Below are 19,422 nucleotides of genomic sequence, written 5' to 3' on the forward strand. Positions count from 1 at the left end.
CGTGGTTTGCTAGGATCACAGAGTAACGGAGCCCACACACATGTACAACATACAAAGACAGGTTGACCATTTAACACTGCAGGCTTGCTGCAGGCATGCTGCAGCACCTGGTTAAGTGAGGCCAGTGAGGAGTGTCACACACAATTGGCCACCCACACCAGGTAAAACGCTTTATTGTCGAGTTTATCTCAGATGTGTAGGATTGAACAACACGCTAATTTCTACTCACGTCCAGAAATAGAACCCAAACACCTTTTGTATAGCCTACAGACAATGTTAGGGAGGGGGGAAGGGGGAGCAGCAGGTGTTGTTAGTGAGCAACTGTGAAGGCCAGCACGATGGTGCACAATGGGGTGGTGTGGCCAGGACTACGCCCAGCTGTCTTTATCTTCTCAGTGATGCTATTTACACACTGCACAAGGAACTTGTTTTATGGTTGCATTGGCCTAGGGAAGGCCCACGACGGACTGGTTGGCATATCACTCATCGCTGATGTTCGCCATGGCCGGGGATTGAAGCCACGTCATCGGGCCCACGATGCAGTGCACTAACCACGACACCACCGCTTCCCAAAGTGCACACAGACACATGCACACACATGAACACACAGCACACATACCTTGCAGCGAGCGGAGAACGCGGTCGTAGCAGAGGAAACTGTAACTGTGTTTGCGCTGGTCTGATGGGGTCTGTGCGAACACCTCCTTCAGATGCACATCCAGGCCGTTGAGCGATGCGAGGTTGGAAGTGAACTGGGCATAGCGCACACACGCACAACAGGTGTGGGATGAACTCTACTCACAGGGCAGCATTTATTCCAAGGCCCCGTGTGTTGCGGCGCACACCCACCAGTTCATCCTGGGCAGAGCCGTCGTTCCGCAGCGCATCCTCTGCCAGCAGCACCAGAGTGATCTCGGGCTTGGCCTGCACGTACAGCGCCAGCCGCACAAACCCGCGCGGCGCCTGCGCCGGGAACTCACGCGAGCGAACGCTCTCCTCCCCGCGAGCTCCTCCACCACTCTCGACCTCCGATGGCGACGACGACGAGAATGACGGCAGCGACGCTGATGGCGATGGCGAGGGGAGGCTGGAGTCAGACTCGCTCGCCGCACTCACAAAGCGTGCCTGGTCCTCGCCTTGGTCTGCGTAGGGAGAGACGGGCGCTCGCTTGGGCAGAGCGAGGCGCGAAACCCCCGCTGCTCCCGCTCGAGAACCGATGCTGGCAGCTGCCCCTCGCCCGCTGCTGCGATTATGCGAGGTTAAAGGTTGCAGCTTAGGTGAAGTCTCCGCGGAATCCAGGAGCATCGGTGCGTCGGAGTCCAGGTGCTGCCTGCCTTCGGACGGCATGACCCCACTAACCTCGTCACTACACTGCGGCTGGCCTCCGCTTCTTGTCTCGATGCTGGGAGCAACATCACCGCTCACGCCGCCTTCAGAGCTTCCAACCTCCTTATTGCTTCGCTCTTCCTCGTGACCTGTGGCATCTCGGTGGCATACCACCTCTGCCACAACTCCACTACTTTTGTGCCATCCCAAGGCACCCAATGCCTTCCCCTCTTCGTGACTCGTGTCTCCGTCATGACCTCCAGGAGTCGCAGGCCCTTGGTCTCCCCGCGTGCGCGCCCTCGCGTTGGTGCTAGTGGCGGCCTCCTCTGCCTCGGAGATGCTCTCCAGGGTGTCGGCCGTGGTCACGCTCGCCTCCGAGGCCTGGAACTCCGACACGGCGTTGGTGAGGTCGGCCTTCCACCGCCCGAGCGGGCTGCCAAGGCTGTCTGCGAGCAGCGGTTGGAAGAGGAGGGCTCCGCAGCCCGGGACACGGCGCCTGGTGCACTTGGAGCCGGAGCTGCCCTCATCCGAGCTGGAGTTGTCGGATTCCGTGTCCGTGGTGTCGGAAAGGGTGACGGACAGGCGAGGGCGGCCATCGGCACCGCAGGTTCTGCTGACGAGGTCGGACCCTGTGCTGCTGAACCTGCGACCACCGGAGCACACCTCCAATTAGCACGGTCGGTGACGTATGGTACGAAAAAAGCTGTAAAAACTAAAACTATTTTTATTTTACCAGGTAAGCTATATTGCTCTTTATCAGAAGCGACCTGGCCACAAATGATAGCTCAAAGAAGTGGCTTATCACGTGGAAATGTATAGCAGCCAAATATTCTAAACGCACATCTCTAAATGTGGAGTGAAAAAAGCTTTCGTAACTGCAGGGATTCATATTCTTGGTTCTTTGGTGTGGTTTTCACACCTGATGATGATTGCTTGTGTTGCCATGGAAACGTCGTGAGAATTTGATTGGTTTATTTTTATTATTTCCCTTCTACGTGACTTTACCGAAAGAACCAAGAATATGACTCAAAATACATGTTTCTAAATGTGGAAGGAAAAACCGCAGGACCTGCAGAAAAGTCCACGCGACTACAGGGAGAGAGACATGCAAACTCCAAATATACAGGCGCCAGGGTAGGGATCGAACAGCGAGTTAGCATTCCGTCACCGTGGCGTCCAGGTCAACATACATATATTTCAACGTACATACAGTCCAGGGTGTTATATCAGCAGGTGATGCTATCCAGCCCAGTGAACCTGCGACAGCAGCGAACAGCATGGGGGCAGTGAAGCTCAAAACCTAATGACTTGGGCCAATAATGAACACGACTTGGGCTACTTTACCACATTTCTACGGTGGCTGTGCAAAAGCTCCCTCCAGCCGTGCGAGCACATTGACCCCATGTACTTTACACTTCCTCTGAACAACGCGGCGTCGGCAATCCTGGCACAAAAACAAATCCCCGTGTTCGATTTTCCCTTTTGCCCTCGCCTAACAGGTAGATGGGGCAGCTCAAGGCCGTATTGGCGAAAAAGGAATAGTTTGAAATTAGTTTTCATTGCATTGACGGGAATCGCCCTAATTATGGCAGAGCAAGTTATTTTATCTACACTCCTGTTGAATGAGTAGATTTGTAAACATGCGTGAGGATACATTTCGTTTGAAATCATGTGAGGCTCTCTGTGTTGTATGGACTCGCGGGGATGAACACGTGCTTCCTTTATGGAAATGTACAGTCACAAGGAAATAATTAATTCCCGTTCTAACACTTCAAACGGCACCTCTTAGCCGAAAATTAATGCAGTGAAAATTGTACGCGTAGCACTAACAGCATTCCCATGTTTAATAAGATGATTTTTTTTTTCAACCTGACACAAACTCGTTACGTGTTGATGTGAAGCATCATGGGTAAAAGAAAATATAAGCAGAGCTACACTCTTTCCCTTGATATATAAATACAAATAATGTTTTAGTCCATCGGCCGATTAGCATTCCACACCAATATTATGATTTAAAGCCGTTCCACTTCACGTCATAATAGCATATATATATGCATGTGATACTACAAAAAAAAGGCAATTTACCATGTGAATAAAACGCATGAAAATGAAAATAAAGGCTAAACTAGTGCTAAATCTAGCATGAAATTAAATTATCGTAGTCGACCGTACATCTCTCTGCTGTTGGCCAAGACGGTTTTTCCTGTTCAATAAAAATAACTTTTTTGCATTCATTTTAATCAACCGGCGGGTGCAGAACCACTGGAGCAGAAACAATTTATTTATGGATATTTTATGTGCAGGTATGTTCATTCAAATGCAACCATTGGGTGGGGGGTAAAGCTAGTTTTTAATACAGCCTCCAAATAATGAGTGGGATGGCTGCTGTATAGAGCAGTCGAACACACAAGTTCAACGCTAGTCAGTCGGGGCGTATAGATTCATAAAGAGCAAGAAATGCTCACACTCATGGTACATGCGCGTAATTGTGTGCAAGAACTGCATACACTTTTACGCAAAATGTTATGAAAACGATAAGAAAATGTTACACCTGGGCTATTTATTGAAGGGAACAAGACAGAACCAGACAGAACATATTAGACAAACAATATAAAGGAGACTGTCAAAACAAAACGAAAAAAGATAATCGGTTGGAAATTAAAAAAATTCCCATGTGACCACGGCCCCCCTCCCACCTCCAGTCGTGACAATTCATCCAATCGCGGTGGGGATGAACTCGTCACATGGCTACTCTCAATCAAGCAGGGCGTCACTAAGCGATGGCTGCCAATAGGTGTGAAATCGGTCAATGGTATTCATAGTGCTTTCATTGCTAAGAATGCTTTAAAGATCAACGATGCCGCACCTACCCCGGGGGGCCCCTTATCGCAATCTGCTAAGATTTACAAGTGTCACAGAGGCCGTCTACCCTACAGGCACGTGCCACAGAGCCAGTTTCAATGGAGTATGTGGTGCGAGGCCTGCTGCTGCTGATCAGTAATTTCTAACTGGTAACTGCCAAAGCATGCAGTACGTTATTGAAGTCGATGACAAAGACTCCGCGCCATTATTTTCGAGAGTAGGCCACTGCATGCCATTGCAACAGCCTAAACTCCATATATTTCTAAATGACACACGGCGGAATTACAAAATTTGAATAGACGAATTGCATCAATTGAATGACAATCAGCCCAGTGTCACTGCATTCTGCAATCACTGGAGAGTCGCGAGGGTATCTGGATACTAGAGTGATTGCACCAAGAAATCCAGAATATTTATCTTAACGGGCGCTCACATGCATGCAAGTCAGAGATTGGAAGACAAAGAAAATATAATCACTCGACAAAATATTTTTGGAAAAAATGCCAAAAAAAATCTAAAAACTAAAATCACTACTATGCCCCTAAATAACTGCACCGTAGCCTCCGGGAAGTATGCATGTGGCTAATCCCGCACGGAATATCTGGCTGCTTGGGAAGGGGCCCGATGTGATGGATAACATCGTCATTACGGTTAAGGATGAGGTGCCGGGGGCACGCTGATCCACAGGCTGCGGTGGGGTGGGGGACGAGGTGCGAGCAGTCGCCTTGGTCAATAGGCAAGTCGTGTTAAATGGCAACAGTGCAGGTCACGGATAACCTGGCAAACGCAGAGGTCAAACCTGCCATTTCAATGCCCTCCGAGGACACGCCACTGCTAACGCTTCAGTGTGCCAAATTAACTCATTTATAACGTTTCCTTATCCATACAAAAGCCTGTTTAAAATTCCTTTGTGAAACGTGACTCTGAATGAGCACGATGAATGGCAGAGCTCTCCGCGTGGTCTCTGTAGGTGGCACGTCGCCGCAGATAGACCCAAACTAATTTTCATCGTCAAACGCGAGGACAATGCGCGGGTATGCAACTCGCGAATTGTGCTCGTGCAGATAATGAACGCTGGGCGCCGTGGCCGTGCGGAGCGAGAATTCTCATCACCACCACGCACGGTTGGAGGGCGGCTGCTTCCACTCCACCCCATCTGGCAGTGCACACGCGGGTGCCTTCAGCACTGCCGATTGAAACGGAAACACAGAAATGTACACCGCGATCACCTTCAGGCACCGCTGAATGCAGATTCTATTTAAATTCAAAACACTAATTGACTACCTTTTTGAAACGCTGCGCTGCGCGGTCCCAGCAAGTAGGACCGGCCAAATGCGCAAGCCGCTATTTGGCGTGGAGCTAGTTGCACTGTGTGCCTGGGGTATCACTCATTAACGTGGAGACGACTGGGAGGCTTCAGAATAGAGGGCACGTTTCAAAGTGCAATGTACATGACACAATGGGCGCATTCGTGTAGGTGGGGAGTGGTAGTGTAGTGGTTCGTGCACTGCACTAGGAACCCGGTGACCCGAGTTCGATTCCTGCTCACGGCCACTAACACCAGTGGCAATTATCTGAAGTGGTACTGGGTCTCCCCTAGGTCGACTCAGCCTCAAATGAGTACCTGGTGCGGTGTGTAAACATCACCACTAGGGAGACACAGGCGGCCGGGCGTGGTGCTGGCCACCCACCCCCTCGTGTGCCGTTGGCGGCCTTCATAGGTCTTCGCGAACAGCACTTGCCCCAACCGTCTGTTAAGGCTATACCGGGAATCTTTGTCTTTGTTCTGCATGCATGTAAACGGTGCAGTGTGCCAAGTGGGGTGTAGCGCGCAAGCAGATGCTGCATCCTTCAATCTGTGCGAAGGGTACGAGTAACAGGCTTTCGCGCTCAACATTATGATTCATAATAGATTGTTTGGGTCAGATCGCGTAAATAAAATGTGTGTCATAGACCCTCCTCCACCTGACACAGCCAATGAATAAAGTGGTCACGTGAACAAACGTACCAATTTATTACTGCTTCAACAGTAGCACGTTTTGCTGATAGTTACAACCAAGAGCAGAGGTTTGCAGTGTGCAGGAGCAGGCATGGTGTGCAACATGTGCCGTCTAAGGGGAGAGGTTCCAGTAGCTATGGTCCACCGTGTTGTGTTGTGTGTGAAGTAGCGAGTGCACAGGGTGCAGTGCGTTCAAAGTGTTAGAATTCAGCGGGCACCGTGCGGTGTTATTCCTCTTCTTCAGCCTCCCCTCCCTCCCTTGCCGTTTCTCGCCAGGCGGCTCTTTCCATCGCACTCCCCTCTCCTTAATTTATAATTCTGTCTTCATCTCCGAAAATAGCGCTGGCACCAACAAAACTGGGCCACCAACACGATCAAGCCACTGCCTCCTGAATAATAAATACTTGCAAGCGTCACGTTGCAGCCCAACGCAGACAAATCGCTGCACAAGCCGAACTCAATAGCAAAAACACAAAAGGTAGGTCAGCGAACGCGTTCTCATTTGATAAACACAACATAGTTTTGTGCAAACCGATGACATTTGGTGAAATTGCTTGACCTGGTCGTTCTGCACTCGGCTTTCCATGACTGCGGCGAGTGCCACGTTTCAATGATGGGTTGGGTCTAAGATTTGCGGCAGATTGCAAACATAAGCTTTATTTACACGCGACGCCGTATTTGTAAGATTCTTCGAGGCCTTTTCTCAGAACGCAGACACTGGGGTCGCGCCCCACGCTCCCCTCGTTCAAGATTCTGTGCCGAGCATCGACTGGTCCGTTCAAAACTGGCTCGGGTCTCTCTCCTAAACCACGGAGCCTGACGACGAAATAAAAACGACCCTTCACCCACAAAGACACACATCCACCTTCACTTTGTACCTGCCAAATTAATTACCTCCTTCCGCTCCGTCACCACATAGCAGACAAACATTTTCACTTTGTTCTTTTGTTGTTACATTTTTTGTTGCTTTGCTCTGGGAATAATTTTCAAAACAAAGATTCAGGACTGGAAACTTTGATCACATTGGCAGGGAGTAGCTCCAGACGACGATGCAACAGGGGCCTCCTGCCATATCTATTTACCAGACCTTTGATTACCTACACAAATTACACATTTTCTTGGTTCTTTCGGTAAAGTCATGTAGAAGGGAAGTAATAAAATAAAAATAAAACATAATAAAATAATTCTCACGACGTTTCGGCCACAACGCAAGCAGCCGTCCTCAGGTGAAGACCAGGTCTGTCGGGGAGACAGCGTCTGAAATTCCCTTCTACGTGACTTAACCGAAAGAACCAAGATGAATCCCTGCAGTCACGAAAGCTTTAAATCGAAAAATTATACATTGTCCTCAGCTGCTCAAGACACATCATAGTTTGTACTCCCATCTCTGGCCAAGCTTTTAATACCGACAGCCAGTCACATTTATCATCAATTGTAATTTGGTTTCAAATGTTTGCAGGGTAAGGTGCCTTATATTTTATCTGGCACGATTTCGATCGCAGTGCTGCACGCAGCTTAGAAATGTCACCCCATGTATTACGATCTGGCTTGGGGGACAAATGGTAACTAATACCTTGGCCACTGGACCAGTTCCATGGCGTGAACCTTATAATTCCGGTCAACAATTTTTGCAAAGATCTGCAAAGAAATATCAAGCACGCCCCCTTCTGCTGGGACTATTGCCAACTGTGCATTTTTATATGGAACTACTGGTGGCGCAATGGTAAGCACATTATACTATGAACCCAGCCATCTAAGTTCGACACCTGACTATAATTAACAACAGAGGCCAGGGATATTTAACGGGCCCCGAGCTCTCCCGCCCCCGCCGCACCCTTCACCAATCCGCACTGACGGGCATGGTGAAGTATGGTCAAACAAACCCCGAGGCCAATACAGTGAGACCCTCAGCCAGCAGTGAATTGACAAGAGCTCTGTAAAAATTATTACTCCAATGCTACAAGTACATCGTCAGTAACGTTGCAATAATAACAGCAATAAAAAAATATACGTATTTTCCAAGCAGAAGGAGCCCGCTTTAGCTTCATTATTCCTTAAGCATCGGATATTACGGGAGGAAACGTCGATATCATCCTTTTTTGTTGTTGCTTAATCCCTTTTAAGTTGGATATGTGGTTTGTTTGGCTTGAGGGATAAGAGGCAATGGTGCATGCTGGGCTGCAATAATTACAAGTGCATGGGATTTGAAGGACACCAGCCGCCGCGTTTCGACGACGACGATGCGTGTCGCCGTTAATGCTGCCTCATCGCGCTCCGTCGCGCCCTCGCTGGGTTTACACTGCGAGGGACGTTACGTGGGATGACGGATGCACGGCCCCGGCGAGCCGCCTGACCCATATTCATCCGAGCTATGCGGAGCAAAGGCATCCCGTGTAGCCTCAACGGACTGTCGGGGCAAGTGCCGTTAGGGAGCACCTATGAAGGGCGGCACGGCACACGGAGGGGGTGGGTGGCCAGCACCCACGCCCGGCCGCCTTTGTCTCCCTCGTGGCGACGTTTACCACACCCCACCAGGTACTCATTCGAGGCTGAGTCGACCTAGGGGAGACCCAGGACCGCTTCAGATAATCGTCACTGGTGTCTACCGTGAGCGGGAATCGAACTCGGGTCGCCCGGGTCAGTAGTGCAGCGGCGCTAACCACTTATGCACAGACGTACGCAACATAAGCTGCTGTGCACAAAGAGAGGGATCCCCCGTATAGCCTTCACCAGACTGTTGAGGCAATTGCTGTTCAGCGAGCACCTATGAAGGCTGGCTTGGTGTACAAGGGGGTGGGGGTTGGGAGTGGCCAAAACCACACCCGGGCCACCGTTTGTCTCCCTAATGCTATTGTTTACACAGCGCACAAAGTACTCAATTAAGGCTGAGTGAGGCTAGGAAGGCCCAGGACCGGTTCAAATATTCGCCACTTGTTATTGCTCTTGAGCGGCTGTTGAACTCGTGTCTCCGGGGTTCGCAGCGCAGTGCGCTACCCACTGCACTACCACTCCTCCTGTGTACAACATGACAAAGATCCCCCATATAGACAAAACAAACTTTCGGGGCAAGTGCTGATAGCGAGCACCTATGAAGACTGGCATGGCACACGAGGGGGTGGGTGGCTAACGCCACGGCCGGCTGCCTTTGTAGACAAGTACTCACACATACACCCATACACATAATTTTACATGTAGATAGAATGGTTGGCACGCGATGGGGCCGCGCGCCACGCATAACTCGTGGCCCTTTCTCGTTACCGCTGACGATGACGCCACGCAGGGTGTGCCGCCGATATTTTAGGCCGAGTAAACCTCCTGGAGGTCTGACGATATTCACACAACAACATAAAATTGCATTTGTGTGCGCTCTGCCTGAAATGGCACCTGGGAGATTGGGATGGTAGCATGGAGCAACAACTGCCGTTCCACAGCGCTTCGTGCAATGGGATTCAGAATATACGGATTCGCACACGTACACACACTTGCACATAGTAAACGGAATTGTTGAAGCGCTCGCGACCGAGCGTGCAGGCTTAGGGGCAAATACCCTGGAGAACCATGACTCAGAACACACAATTGTAAAAACCCCATACCCGTTACAATTGGTCACGACAATTGGAGAAATAATATTCAAGTTGCAACAACCACTGACAACCCTCTGCCCCTAAAATTGCCCCCCAATAATATAAAGGCAATATATGCTCCATTATATGACATTCTGTTTAATAATGTCCATAGTCTATGGCCTAATTATGGATATGGTGGTGTGTAAAAGATCCCAATATATTAGTGTGCGCACAAAACACACACGTACACAATATATTACATGAAAACGAAAACGCACATACACAAAGCCAGAGCTCTATATTGTTGCCTGGCGAGAATTCCGGGGCAAGTGGTGTCGTAGATAATCTGGTGAATGCTGGTGGAGCACCCTCAGAGTGGTGTGACAAGCCCTGTGCACGTACAAATACCTCCGTCTCCACAATGCAGATGCTAATCCGGTACACAATTTATACCGGAGTCGACTTGCGAGAGACATGGGCCACATTTAGATATCAATTTCCACTGGAATAAAACCTGGGGGTCGCTGAGATCACAAGGAATTGCTTGAACACAAAACAGCACCAACCATCTCCTCCAACAAGGCTTTGTCGAGCGAGCACCTGCGCTGACGTTCACGCAGGGGCGGTTTCTTCATTAGGGCGATTGGGCGACGCACCACCAATGTCATTCAACCACAGAGTCACGCTAGCCGTCACTGTGCCTCTGGATATAGTCCAATCAGCATCATGTCACGTTCTGTGGAGTACCGCCTCTTTTTGGGCGATTTCACTCCGGCTGAGAATCGCCCCGAGTGGCCCCATAGACTTACATTCAAAGATGTTTTTTTTCGACCGGGGGGCGCTGCAATGCATTCTCTATGGCTTCCGGGAGGGCTCGCCCTAACGTGCTTACGTCATCATACGTAAGCACGTTTCATCCAACAATATAATTTATCGCCACCTAGTGGAATCTTTAATAAAAGAAACTTGAGTAGTTTGTATTAATAGTGAGTATAGAAACAAACAAGATGTATTGTAAGAGTCACTTTATTTTTCATTAATATTAAAAAAGTGAAGTTGCCTTTACATGCTTAAGCTGTTAATTTATCCATTGCATGGGTGGACCTTATCCTTATCAATCATCCAGACATTTGCCCCCCGAGAGATTTTGCAGGAGCCGCCACTGCGTTCACGCACCATGCCTGGTAGTCATTTAAAGCCAAGTCAGATTATGGTTAGAGGCCAAGGGCAGCTTCAGACACTGCGCTCGTCATTGTCATTGTGCAGGAGCAGGAGACGGACCCAGGTGGTTGCGATTGTTACACTGTGTGCTAATCACTGCGCCACTGCTCCCCAAACGCACGCACAGGATATTGGGACCTCCCACACGGCAAGTGGAATTCTTAATTCGGTGGACATGTACACGCGGAGGTGTGACGGGCCCCTCCGAATCACGCCCCACAGTAAGTGATCTGCCACACATTTCAGGACTATTACCACAAAACCGTTTCGCTGCAACGAGCAGATTTCCCGCATCGTTGCTTCGACACTGCCAGCCCACGCTTCAGGCCTCGGGCCATCCATTTTAATAATTATTTTCTTTTTTAAATGTCTTACATGTGCTCTGCCACAGAAAAGAGGGAAAAAAGCATAATTTGAGCAGTATAATGAAATCAGGCATTCAGGTGAAGGCGTGATGAATTAAATTACTGTAATCGAAAAGTATGAAGCATTAAACGGAAAAAAAAGTTCATAAAGTTGACCAAATGTATCATACCAATTAACATTTTATTAAAGAAAATCATAATTGTCAGCGGGTGGCTCAGGAGGCTAATTATCCTGTGACGGCACAGACCCGTAAAATGTTGGGTTCTGGAACTCCGCTGGGACAAGGCTTGAACATTTCCCTTGTGGTCTGACAATTCTTGAAGTAGCGAGTTCCACGGTCTCAGCCCAATCTCGGTTTACCTCCGAAGATGCCCATGATGAAAATTGGAATTTGCACTTGAGGTGTCGCTGCGACAGACGAAGTGTGGAAATAACCCATGGGCTCAGTGTAAGCGTAAAGAACATTTTCTATCACATTGTCATTATTTTGAAAAGAATGGGTTCATGCTGTAAACACTTGCCAAGATGAATGCATTTTTTTTTACAGGCGAAAGCCCCACTCCCAAAACGAGCATGTTTATGAATAAAACTCAGTTGTGCAAGAGAAATTTGAACCTGCCAGATATTTTACTGGACCGCAATAAAACATTTCATTCGTGACACAATGATAACACTTAGGCTTCTTATAATCGAAAAGGGCTACAGGATTTATTTATTTTTATCGCCAACCAAGATAACTAGGACCTCGGTTTCAGTTAAAAATACGGTGACCACCTACAAAGCAAAGCAATCCATTGAAATTGAACCGTGTACCGTTTTTGTTTGAGCTTGAGCAAAAGAGGGCACAGGAGCTATCGAGGACAGAGGTGAAGAGAGCCCCCTACTGAGCCTGCAGTGAAGCTGCCATCATTTGAAAATTCAAACAAACTATTGAATGGTATTTCCCAGGAGGGCTATCACGGGCGGAGCCAGTGAGGGGTGGGGTGGCACATGCCCCCCCCAATGATCCTATCGAAATTAGGGATTTCCATCAGATCATTGGGGTTTATTCGTAATAAATCGGCATTTTGCGACCGCCACTGCCACTGTGTAGAATATTATTACGTGCCAGGGACTCTATGAGATGATAGGACAATAGTCAGAGTCCATAATTGGCAATAAGTAACGGCAAAGCAGTTATAAGCGACTCACAGAATTGTGCGCAGTTGCGTATACATTCCACGACTTCCCTGAAGGCATTCACCTTCAGCGAGCGCGATGCCGATCACAAACGGTTCGAATTCGACCCTCGATCGATGGCTGCACCATCGCCGCACATGCGTCGAATAAAAAGCAAGGGACAAGTCCTTACTAACACTCCTATCTTTTTTCATTGCTGGAAGGGTTGCCCCCCCCCCTACCTGAAAATCCTGGCTTCACCATTGAGGGCTTCCAAAACGCCGGTCCTGATTGCACCACACGCCCAACCTTGGCACACTTGTTATTTGTCTCCGATTAAAAAAAAATTAACCATTTCACGTTCCGAGACATCTGCAAGATGCAAGGTATGGGTTTCGTTCACCGCTGAATCTAGGAACGCATAAGCAGTTAGTGTTAATTTGATTTAGGGAGGTACAGCGTCGTTGCTTTTAAAGACATTGTACTCGCCGAAGAAAACTGTAGCGACACGACCGCACTCTATGATAGCTGGCGCCAAACTGTGCCACACGCCCTTCCGCATGACCTTGTGGGAGCCTCGGTACGTCTTCCGACCTGAAGACGTACCGACAAAAGTTATTTTAGTTTTGTTTCCCGATTTATTCCGATTCCAGAAGAAAAACTGATGACCTACACGTACGTACGTCGTCAGTCCGATGACATACACATATGTCATCGGAATGGGAAAAGGGTTCAGTTCTTTCACAGTGCGCTCAACATGATGGTTGGTTAAACTGGAAATCTGCGATGACCGATGGCGGTAGTGAGAGGTTCTGTACAATGACTGAAGTGGAATGTTCCCTTAATTTGCCAACTGGAAACGTGTGGTTAGGAAGTCCCTACCCCAGAGTAACTTCCTGTTGGCTCTGTGGCCACAACCCCCACATAATGTCCTTGCTCAATCCAGCTTAATGCCTTATCTGATGTGAGCAGGATTTAGCAAGCCGTGGGAGAGGCGCAGTGATGCCTCGATTTGAAGCAAGACTTGCCTGGCAGCAGTGCTTATTAATGCTGTGACTTGGGAGTTTCCCAGAGACAGAAGCTTCTGCCACTTTTAGGACGATTTGGCCAGATGGCGCAGTGATTAGACCGTTTGGGCTCACAATCCGATGGTTCCCGAGTTCAAACCACAGCGGGAGGTTAACTCAGCCCTTCATCCCATCGCCGTGTATGGGGCAATGGGTTAGTGCTTCCCACTCATACGTGTTTTTTTTAATACCTGGTTTCTTCCTACATATACAAACACTAGTCAATTCAGAAGAAATATATGAATATTGTGCAGCATTGTGAGATGCAGTTTGCACAAATTACCTGAAAAACGTAACTCACATATAATACGAACTGAAAAGAAAAAAAATAGATACAATAGGTGACATTATGGCCCATGGACCTTCTACATAGCACGTAAAACATAATTCAAGGCCAGTGTCATTGACAAATGTGTTGCGTTTTTGCTCGATGTACTGCACACCACTACCATCACAGCATCACCAAATAATAACTATCCGTGCGATTGTTTACCGTCATTATTATTGTGAGAATTTACACCATCAGCTCAAGGCTGTAAAAAACACAGGACGTGAGCAATGCCCAGCACTCCATTGAGCTGGAAATCAGTTTGACTGCTGATAATCATAATGCTCATTATCTTTCTATAAACTCAAGCAATGCAACATCGCTGCTGGAACAATAAGAATAACACACATCCAAAGCTTCCTATGGATAGACTTGCACGTAGAACCACGCATAGACCCATCACACACACACGCACAATACAAATATGTATGCGCATACATTTACTGCCAAACGAGCACAATTCACGTATCCTAATTTTCCCCCGGTTAGAACGTGGAAGCAGTTGTTAGTGTCTCGGTACAAGCCAATTACATGCGAAATGGGAACCGAAGGCATTTCACATTACCGTCCACACAGACCACTTAAGATAAAATAAATAAATAACATCACGCACAAATCTGAGATGCCCAAACTTATTAGCGGGGACGGCTTATGAAGAACACCCGAGCCTCAGCCCCTCAAGAGGCCACAGTGCCAATCTTAATAACTCAATATAAATAAGCAGGCAATGCATCTCCTTCATCTGTCCCTCATGAGCAAAAAAAAAATGCAATTATTTGTTTACACTTCCCATCAACCACAAAGGCCTTCTGGGAGTGCATATTTTCTCGCAGCATTGGTTCGATACCAGCAAACGTTATGGAACCGGTTCCAACACAGTGTCATCAACAGTCATGTTTCTTGAAATGATGCACTCCCATAAGGCCTTGTGGTTTAAGTATTAACAATACTTTTAGATTCTATGTAGAGGCACAGATGTGTGGATGGGTATTGCATGCTTATTTGTTACTCATATTCTCCGCAACTACAAAAAATGTTTTGTTTTGTTTCAATCTGAATAATAATACAGACTTCCACAGCCACCTTCCTGAGATGGCTGGAGAATCAACCAGGAACCATGGGTGTGGTAATTTTACCAGCGTGTTTGAGACGAAGGCACAGCTGCTGTGAAATATGGCAGTAGAGTCAGTCTTTTAAGCGTGGTGCAAAGTGAGTGTCCCCTCTGCTCATTGTGGGTGGAACAATGCATCCACTTGGAGACTCTCAAGCTCACAATACACTCATCGAATCATGCGTGCAAAAATGTAAGTTGTTTTTTCTTTTGTGTGTGTATATATAGTGTACAATGGGCCCACGTCATCCAGATTAGTACGGTTGGCTATGTATGGTGCAAAATAATTTCAACATACATACCCTTCTAAAGGAGCTATTATTTACTCCATTGCAAAATAAATATTATAGATATTTGCATCGAACCGTGACCCTGAATCGCAATAACACATTAAATCGTCATCTCACCAGCCACAAATGCGGCTGTGTTTGTAGGTAATCGCTCACTGTGGGACAGAACTTAGATAAATGCCACTGTAATAAATGGCACAAAGATGCCAAGAATCACTCAGCCCCTAGGCAGTCCCATCCATATTTGGCCAACCCCATTCACCAGTGTATTGTGTATGGGAGGAATACTTGGGGAAAACCTACCACCATGCAAACACTCCTCCATACAGGCGAGGGCATTCTATTCGATTCTTGTGCGTGGCAATATGTCCAGGAGCTAAATTCAAATGTCGAGGTCTACTGCCCACGAGAGGGATTTAGGACAGAGTTCGTGTAGTTTTGCTATTCTTCCATTGAAGGAGTGCAGACTATCGTGGGTTACTATACGGTCCATAGTTTGGGTTGCAAGGCCACCATCGCACTGTGGCTTGTCTTTAGTTTTTAATTTATGAAGCGCGCATCGACCTATTGATGTTCTGACATGGTTGCGATAACACCAGTGTCTTCGAGTGAGGGCATGAAACCACTCGATGTTACGCCCCACTCCTCTTCATCCTCACAGGTTTTAGAGATTCACAATTTTTTCCGATCCACCAGCCATTGCCTCTAAATTGCTAAAGAACAGGAATGAGCCCGTCACTGCCCGCCAACTAAACTCATTGCATCTCGAGATGGGAGGATTGTTGAATAAAAATAGCAGATTTTACGATCATTACCCTACCTCACCCGCCACCACCCCACGTCAATGCAAACTGGGGCACGACTTCCTAAGTGTATGCAGGAATCGTCTGATGGTTGACAGACAGCTGACAAATATTATTACATTTACGCCGCATTCGAAAGGGTATTTTGTTGCGGGACGTGAACTCTGTACTTTCAGAGCCCACGGCCACAATGCAGATGGCACTTTGTGAGAACAACCGTGAAAGGCGCACTATCAAATAGAGTGATGGTGACATAACAGCCCGGCTTACAACATACAAAAAAACATGCATATATGAAAGAAAATTAAATATTTCTGACTTGGGACACATTGGCCTTTACCATTGAAGCACCCAGCGTCTCCTCTTCCCAGCCCTTTGTTTCCATCTGCTGGTTTAGGATTGTGAACGCAGCTTGTGTATGTCCACGGCTCTTTATGGATGATAACAATTTCAACTTATAAAGCAAACGGCATTAATTCGCTCGCCAAGTGGGGAAAGGCAGCAGTGGTAAGCTGGTTCCAAATTCACTTTGTGGTCCTTCCCTATATCAAGGCGAAGGGTGGAAATATAGAAGTACAGCAGAGGAAAGGATTTTGCTGCACTGTCTTCTGCTTCACACAACGTGGCACAGCATCGCAGACGCCTGTGACAACTGCCCGTGCGTGGTGGTCACCCATCCAAGCACTATCCAGGCTCAATGCCGCGTAAGCTTCCGAGGTCTGATGAGACGGAACACATTTTGGGTTGAACTGGCCACAAGATACGCCGAGCACAGGCTGTGTAAAATAACCTTCAACAGCCAACCACCCACTGCTGGTGTCAGGTCGTCACCAATGATGTACTAATGTCTGATATGGCTATTGTTCACAATTGCACCCGAAAAAAAACCTACACTGCCTTGTCGGTTCAAAGAGGCTGACGTAGGTTGTCTGTGAAGCGCGATGAGGCGCACCCTCGCAATGGCCCACGGCGGTCAGACCGCCGTGGGCCAATGTTGGAGGGCGGGGGGCGGCACCTGTTTAGTCGTCTCGCAGAGTGGCAGTGCAGGGACGAGAACTCCTCGTCGGAGAGGTAGACTGGGATGACCGACGCCTCCCGGTCAAAGGCAGTGTCGCCACCTACAGGGGGGGATAGCAAAGAACACCGGAGGAGTTTTTACGAACAGCTGACACTCGACGCAATGTCTTCACCCACCCACTGTGAGTAAATGTCAATTAAGGTTTCATTTATTGATAAATTATTTGAATTTAGGCACACCAGTATAGGTAGGTGTTGTGGTGTCACATCCGAGAAAGATCCAGATTTTGAAAAAGTGACACTGCTTCACAATTGTGTTAAAATGTGACTCAATTTCGTCACCATGTTCATTGTTGGCACACAGAGAATGCGTTAAATTAAGAAAAGCATCAACCTATTTAACCCCATATAACTGGTCTTAACGAGCCCAACTGTCTAAGACATTTGTATATGCAAGTGACCAATGTAGAAATATGCCAAACTAATTTTGCCTCAATATATATTTGTTATGTTTCATTGTGATTGTATTCGCTTCCTATGTACGACGTATTCTGTAAGTATTAAATGTCGTGTAGTGGACCACGGTTAAAGTTTATTTTGTTTAACCATGTGAGAACTCAAGAGGCCAGCAATAGATCGTTTCCACGAGTGACCCCAGTTACCAGAATGACAATATATAAAAAAACTCAAGTACAGCAATGAAGGAATCAGAACAAAAAATACGACAGTGTGGCAGTGTCTTATACCAAACACATAAAAATGTTCAATAACCCTGTAAGGTTTTGAAACAACAATTTAACTTACTTGAATACTGTGAAAGGTCCTGTTGAGATAAACAAACAAAAAAGCTACAAGTTATACAAATGACTTACAGCTTTGGCTTCCAAGAGGTTATGAAATGCAAGGGTTATCCATTATAAAGGCGAGATAAAGGAAGAAGCTCATATGAACACACACATTACATGAATGTTACACCGTGCGCATCGAACCTAAACGTGTGGATACTCTTTGGTTCTTTCGGTAAAGTCACTCGACCGAAAGAACCAAAGAGTATGGATTCCTGCAGTCACGAAAGCTTCAAATCAAGACTAAATGTGTGGAGGTCCAACAAAATCAAATACTTGTTGAAAAAGTAAATATACCACTCTGACGTGAGTGAAAATATAGGGAAAGGCTAGCATACACGTGATAATTTTGAATTATCCATCAAAGGAGGTTTTCAGACCAACACCAAGAGGAAAGACCCTTCCAGAGGAGAGCTCGTCCTTCATGTGAAGGTTGCTGGGCAGCTGAGAAACGAGACAGGATGTTCTGAACAAGAGGAAGCAGAGAGGAAAATGTCAGGAAGGGGCAAGAAGGGTGAGTAGAAGCAAACATGTGTGCACACATCGACGAAACAAATGTGTCTGTGTGTGCGTGCCATGGCGGCCTTCAAAGGTGCTCGCTAACAACGCTTGGCCCAACAGTCTGTTAAGGCTATACAGGGGGGTCTTCTTGTGTGTGTTTGAACGTCGGTGAGTATCAAGAAGAGCACCTTCAGAGCACGGTGAACGTTCCGCGCAGCGAGGAGATGAGCCGTCACCTGAGGGGTCAGCTGGCTGCTCACCACTCTGCCAGTGATAACACGTCGTTTGTCAACTTTCAAGGAGAAATTATAACCCAAAGTGGTACGAAACAAAATGTATATTTGGTGAGAGAAAAGCGACTCTCTTGTCTTTTTACAAGAATCTTTGTAATCCCCACGAAATCTTCCAATTGTGCTGTCGACCTCATGGTGTCATAAAACAAACACAAATTCCACTTGGAACTCTCATACAGGGCAGTGTTGCACTCTGTGTCAGTGAATGGTCATGGAAGGTAATGTCACAGAACCGCTTCTGAAGTCACTTCAATTAAATCCCTATCCACTCACCTTTAATTTGCCTTAAAAAGTGTTTGTAGTCTAATTATAATACGTAATTTTCAGAGCTGGAATATTCCGAAAAGCATGAAAATCTTATTTAACTATCATTTTTTGTGCAGACATTGATGACAACGCAAAACCAATTTGCCATATTTGACCGCGCAGTTCAATCAGGGTTGATCGAATGGATTCGAAACCAGGATCACACCATTTCCGGCTCACAACTCTGATGCTGTATCAGGCCACTCAGGCACCCGGTCACCTCTGAATAATATATATTGTTGTGGCCACTGGGTAACTTGTGCCAAAGGCAACAATGCAGCACAACATGAGAGTAGGCAGGCCAAAGCGAATGGGAGACGAATGTGGTTTACGAGCCAAAGTACCGTGGGCCCCATGACAGCG

General features: G+C 47.3%; 1 protein-coding gene across 4 annotated transcripts in view; it reads right to left on the bottom strand.

Annotated features, from left to right (window-relative positions):
• The window catches only part of HPS4 (HPS4 biogenesis of lysosomal organelles complex 3 subunit 2), a 70,121-nt gene that overhangs the window by 29,863 nt on the left and 20,836 nt on the right, over window positions 1-19,422 (bottom strand). For all 4 annotated transcript variants that reach the window (XM_078873802.1, XM_078873804.1, XM_078873801.1 and 1 more), the window contains exons 7-11: window positions 18,649-18,724; window positions 17,919-17,937; window positions 17,113-17,215; window positions 850-1,969; window positions 620-752 (exon numbers count right to left, since the gene is read on the bottom strand). In XM_078873802.1, coding sequence (XP_078729928.1) covers window positions 620-752; window positions 850-1,969; window positions 17,113-17,215; window positions 17,919-17,937; window positions 18,649-18,724 — 1,451 coding nt within the window. The remainder of the gene's footprint in view (window positions 1-619; window positions 753-849; window positions 1,970-17,112; window positions 17,216-17,918; window positions 17,938-18,648; window positions 18,725-19,422) is intronic.

This window comes from Lampetra fluviatilis, chromosome 37 (genome assembly GCF_964198595.1).
Source record: "Lampetra fluviatilis chromosome 37, kcLamFluv1.1, whole genome shotgun sequence".
NCBI lineage: Eukaryota > Metazoa > Chordata > Hyperoartia > Petromyzontiformes > Petromyzontidae > Lampetra > Lampetra fluviatilis.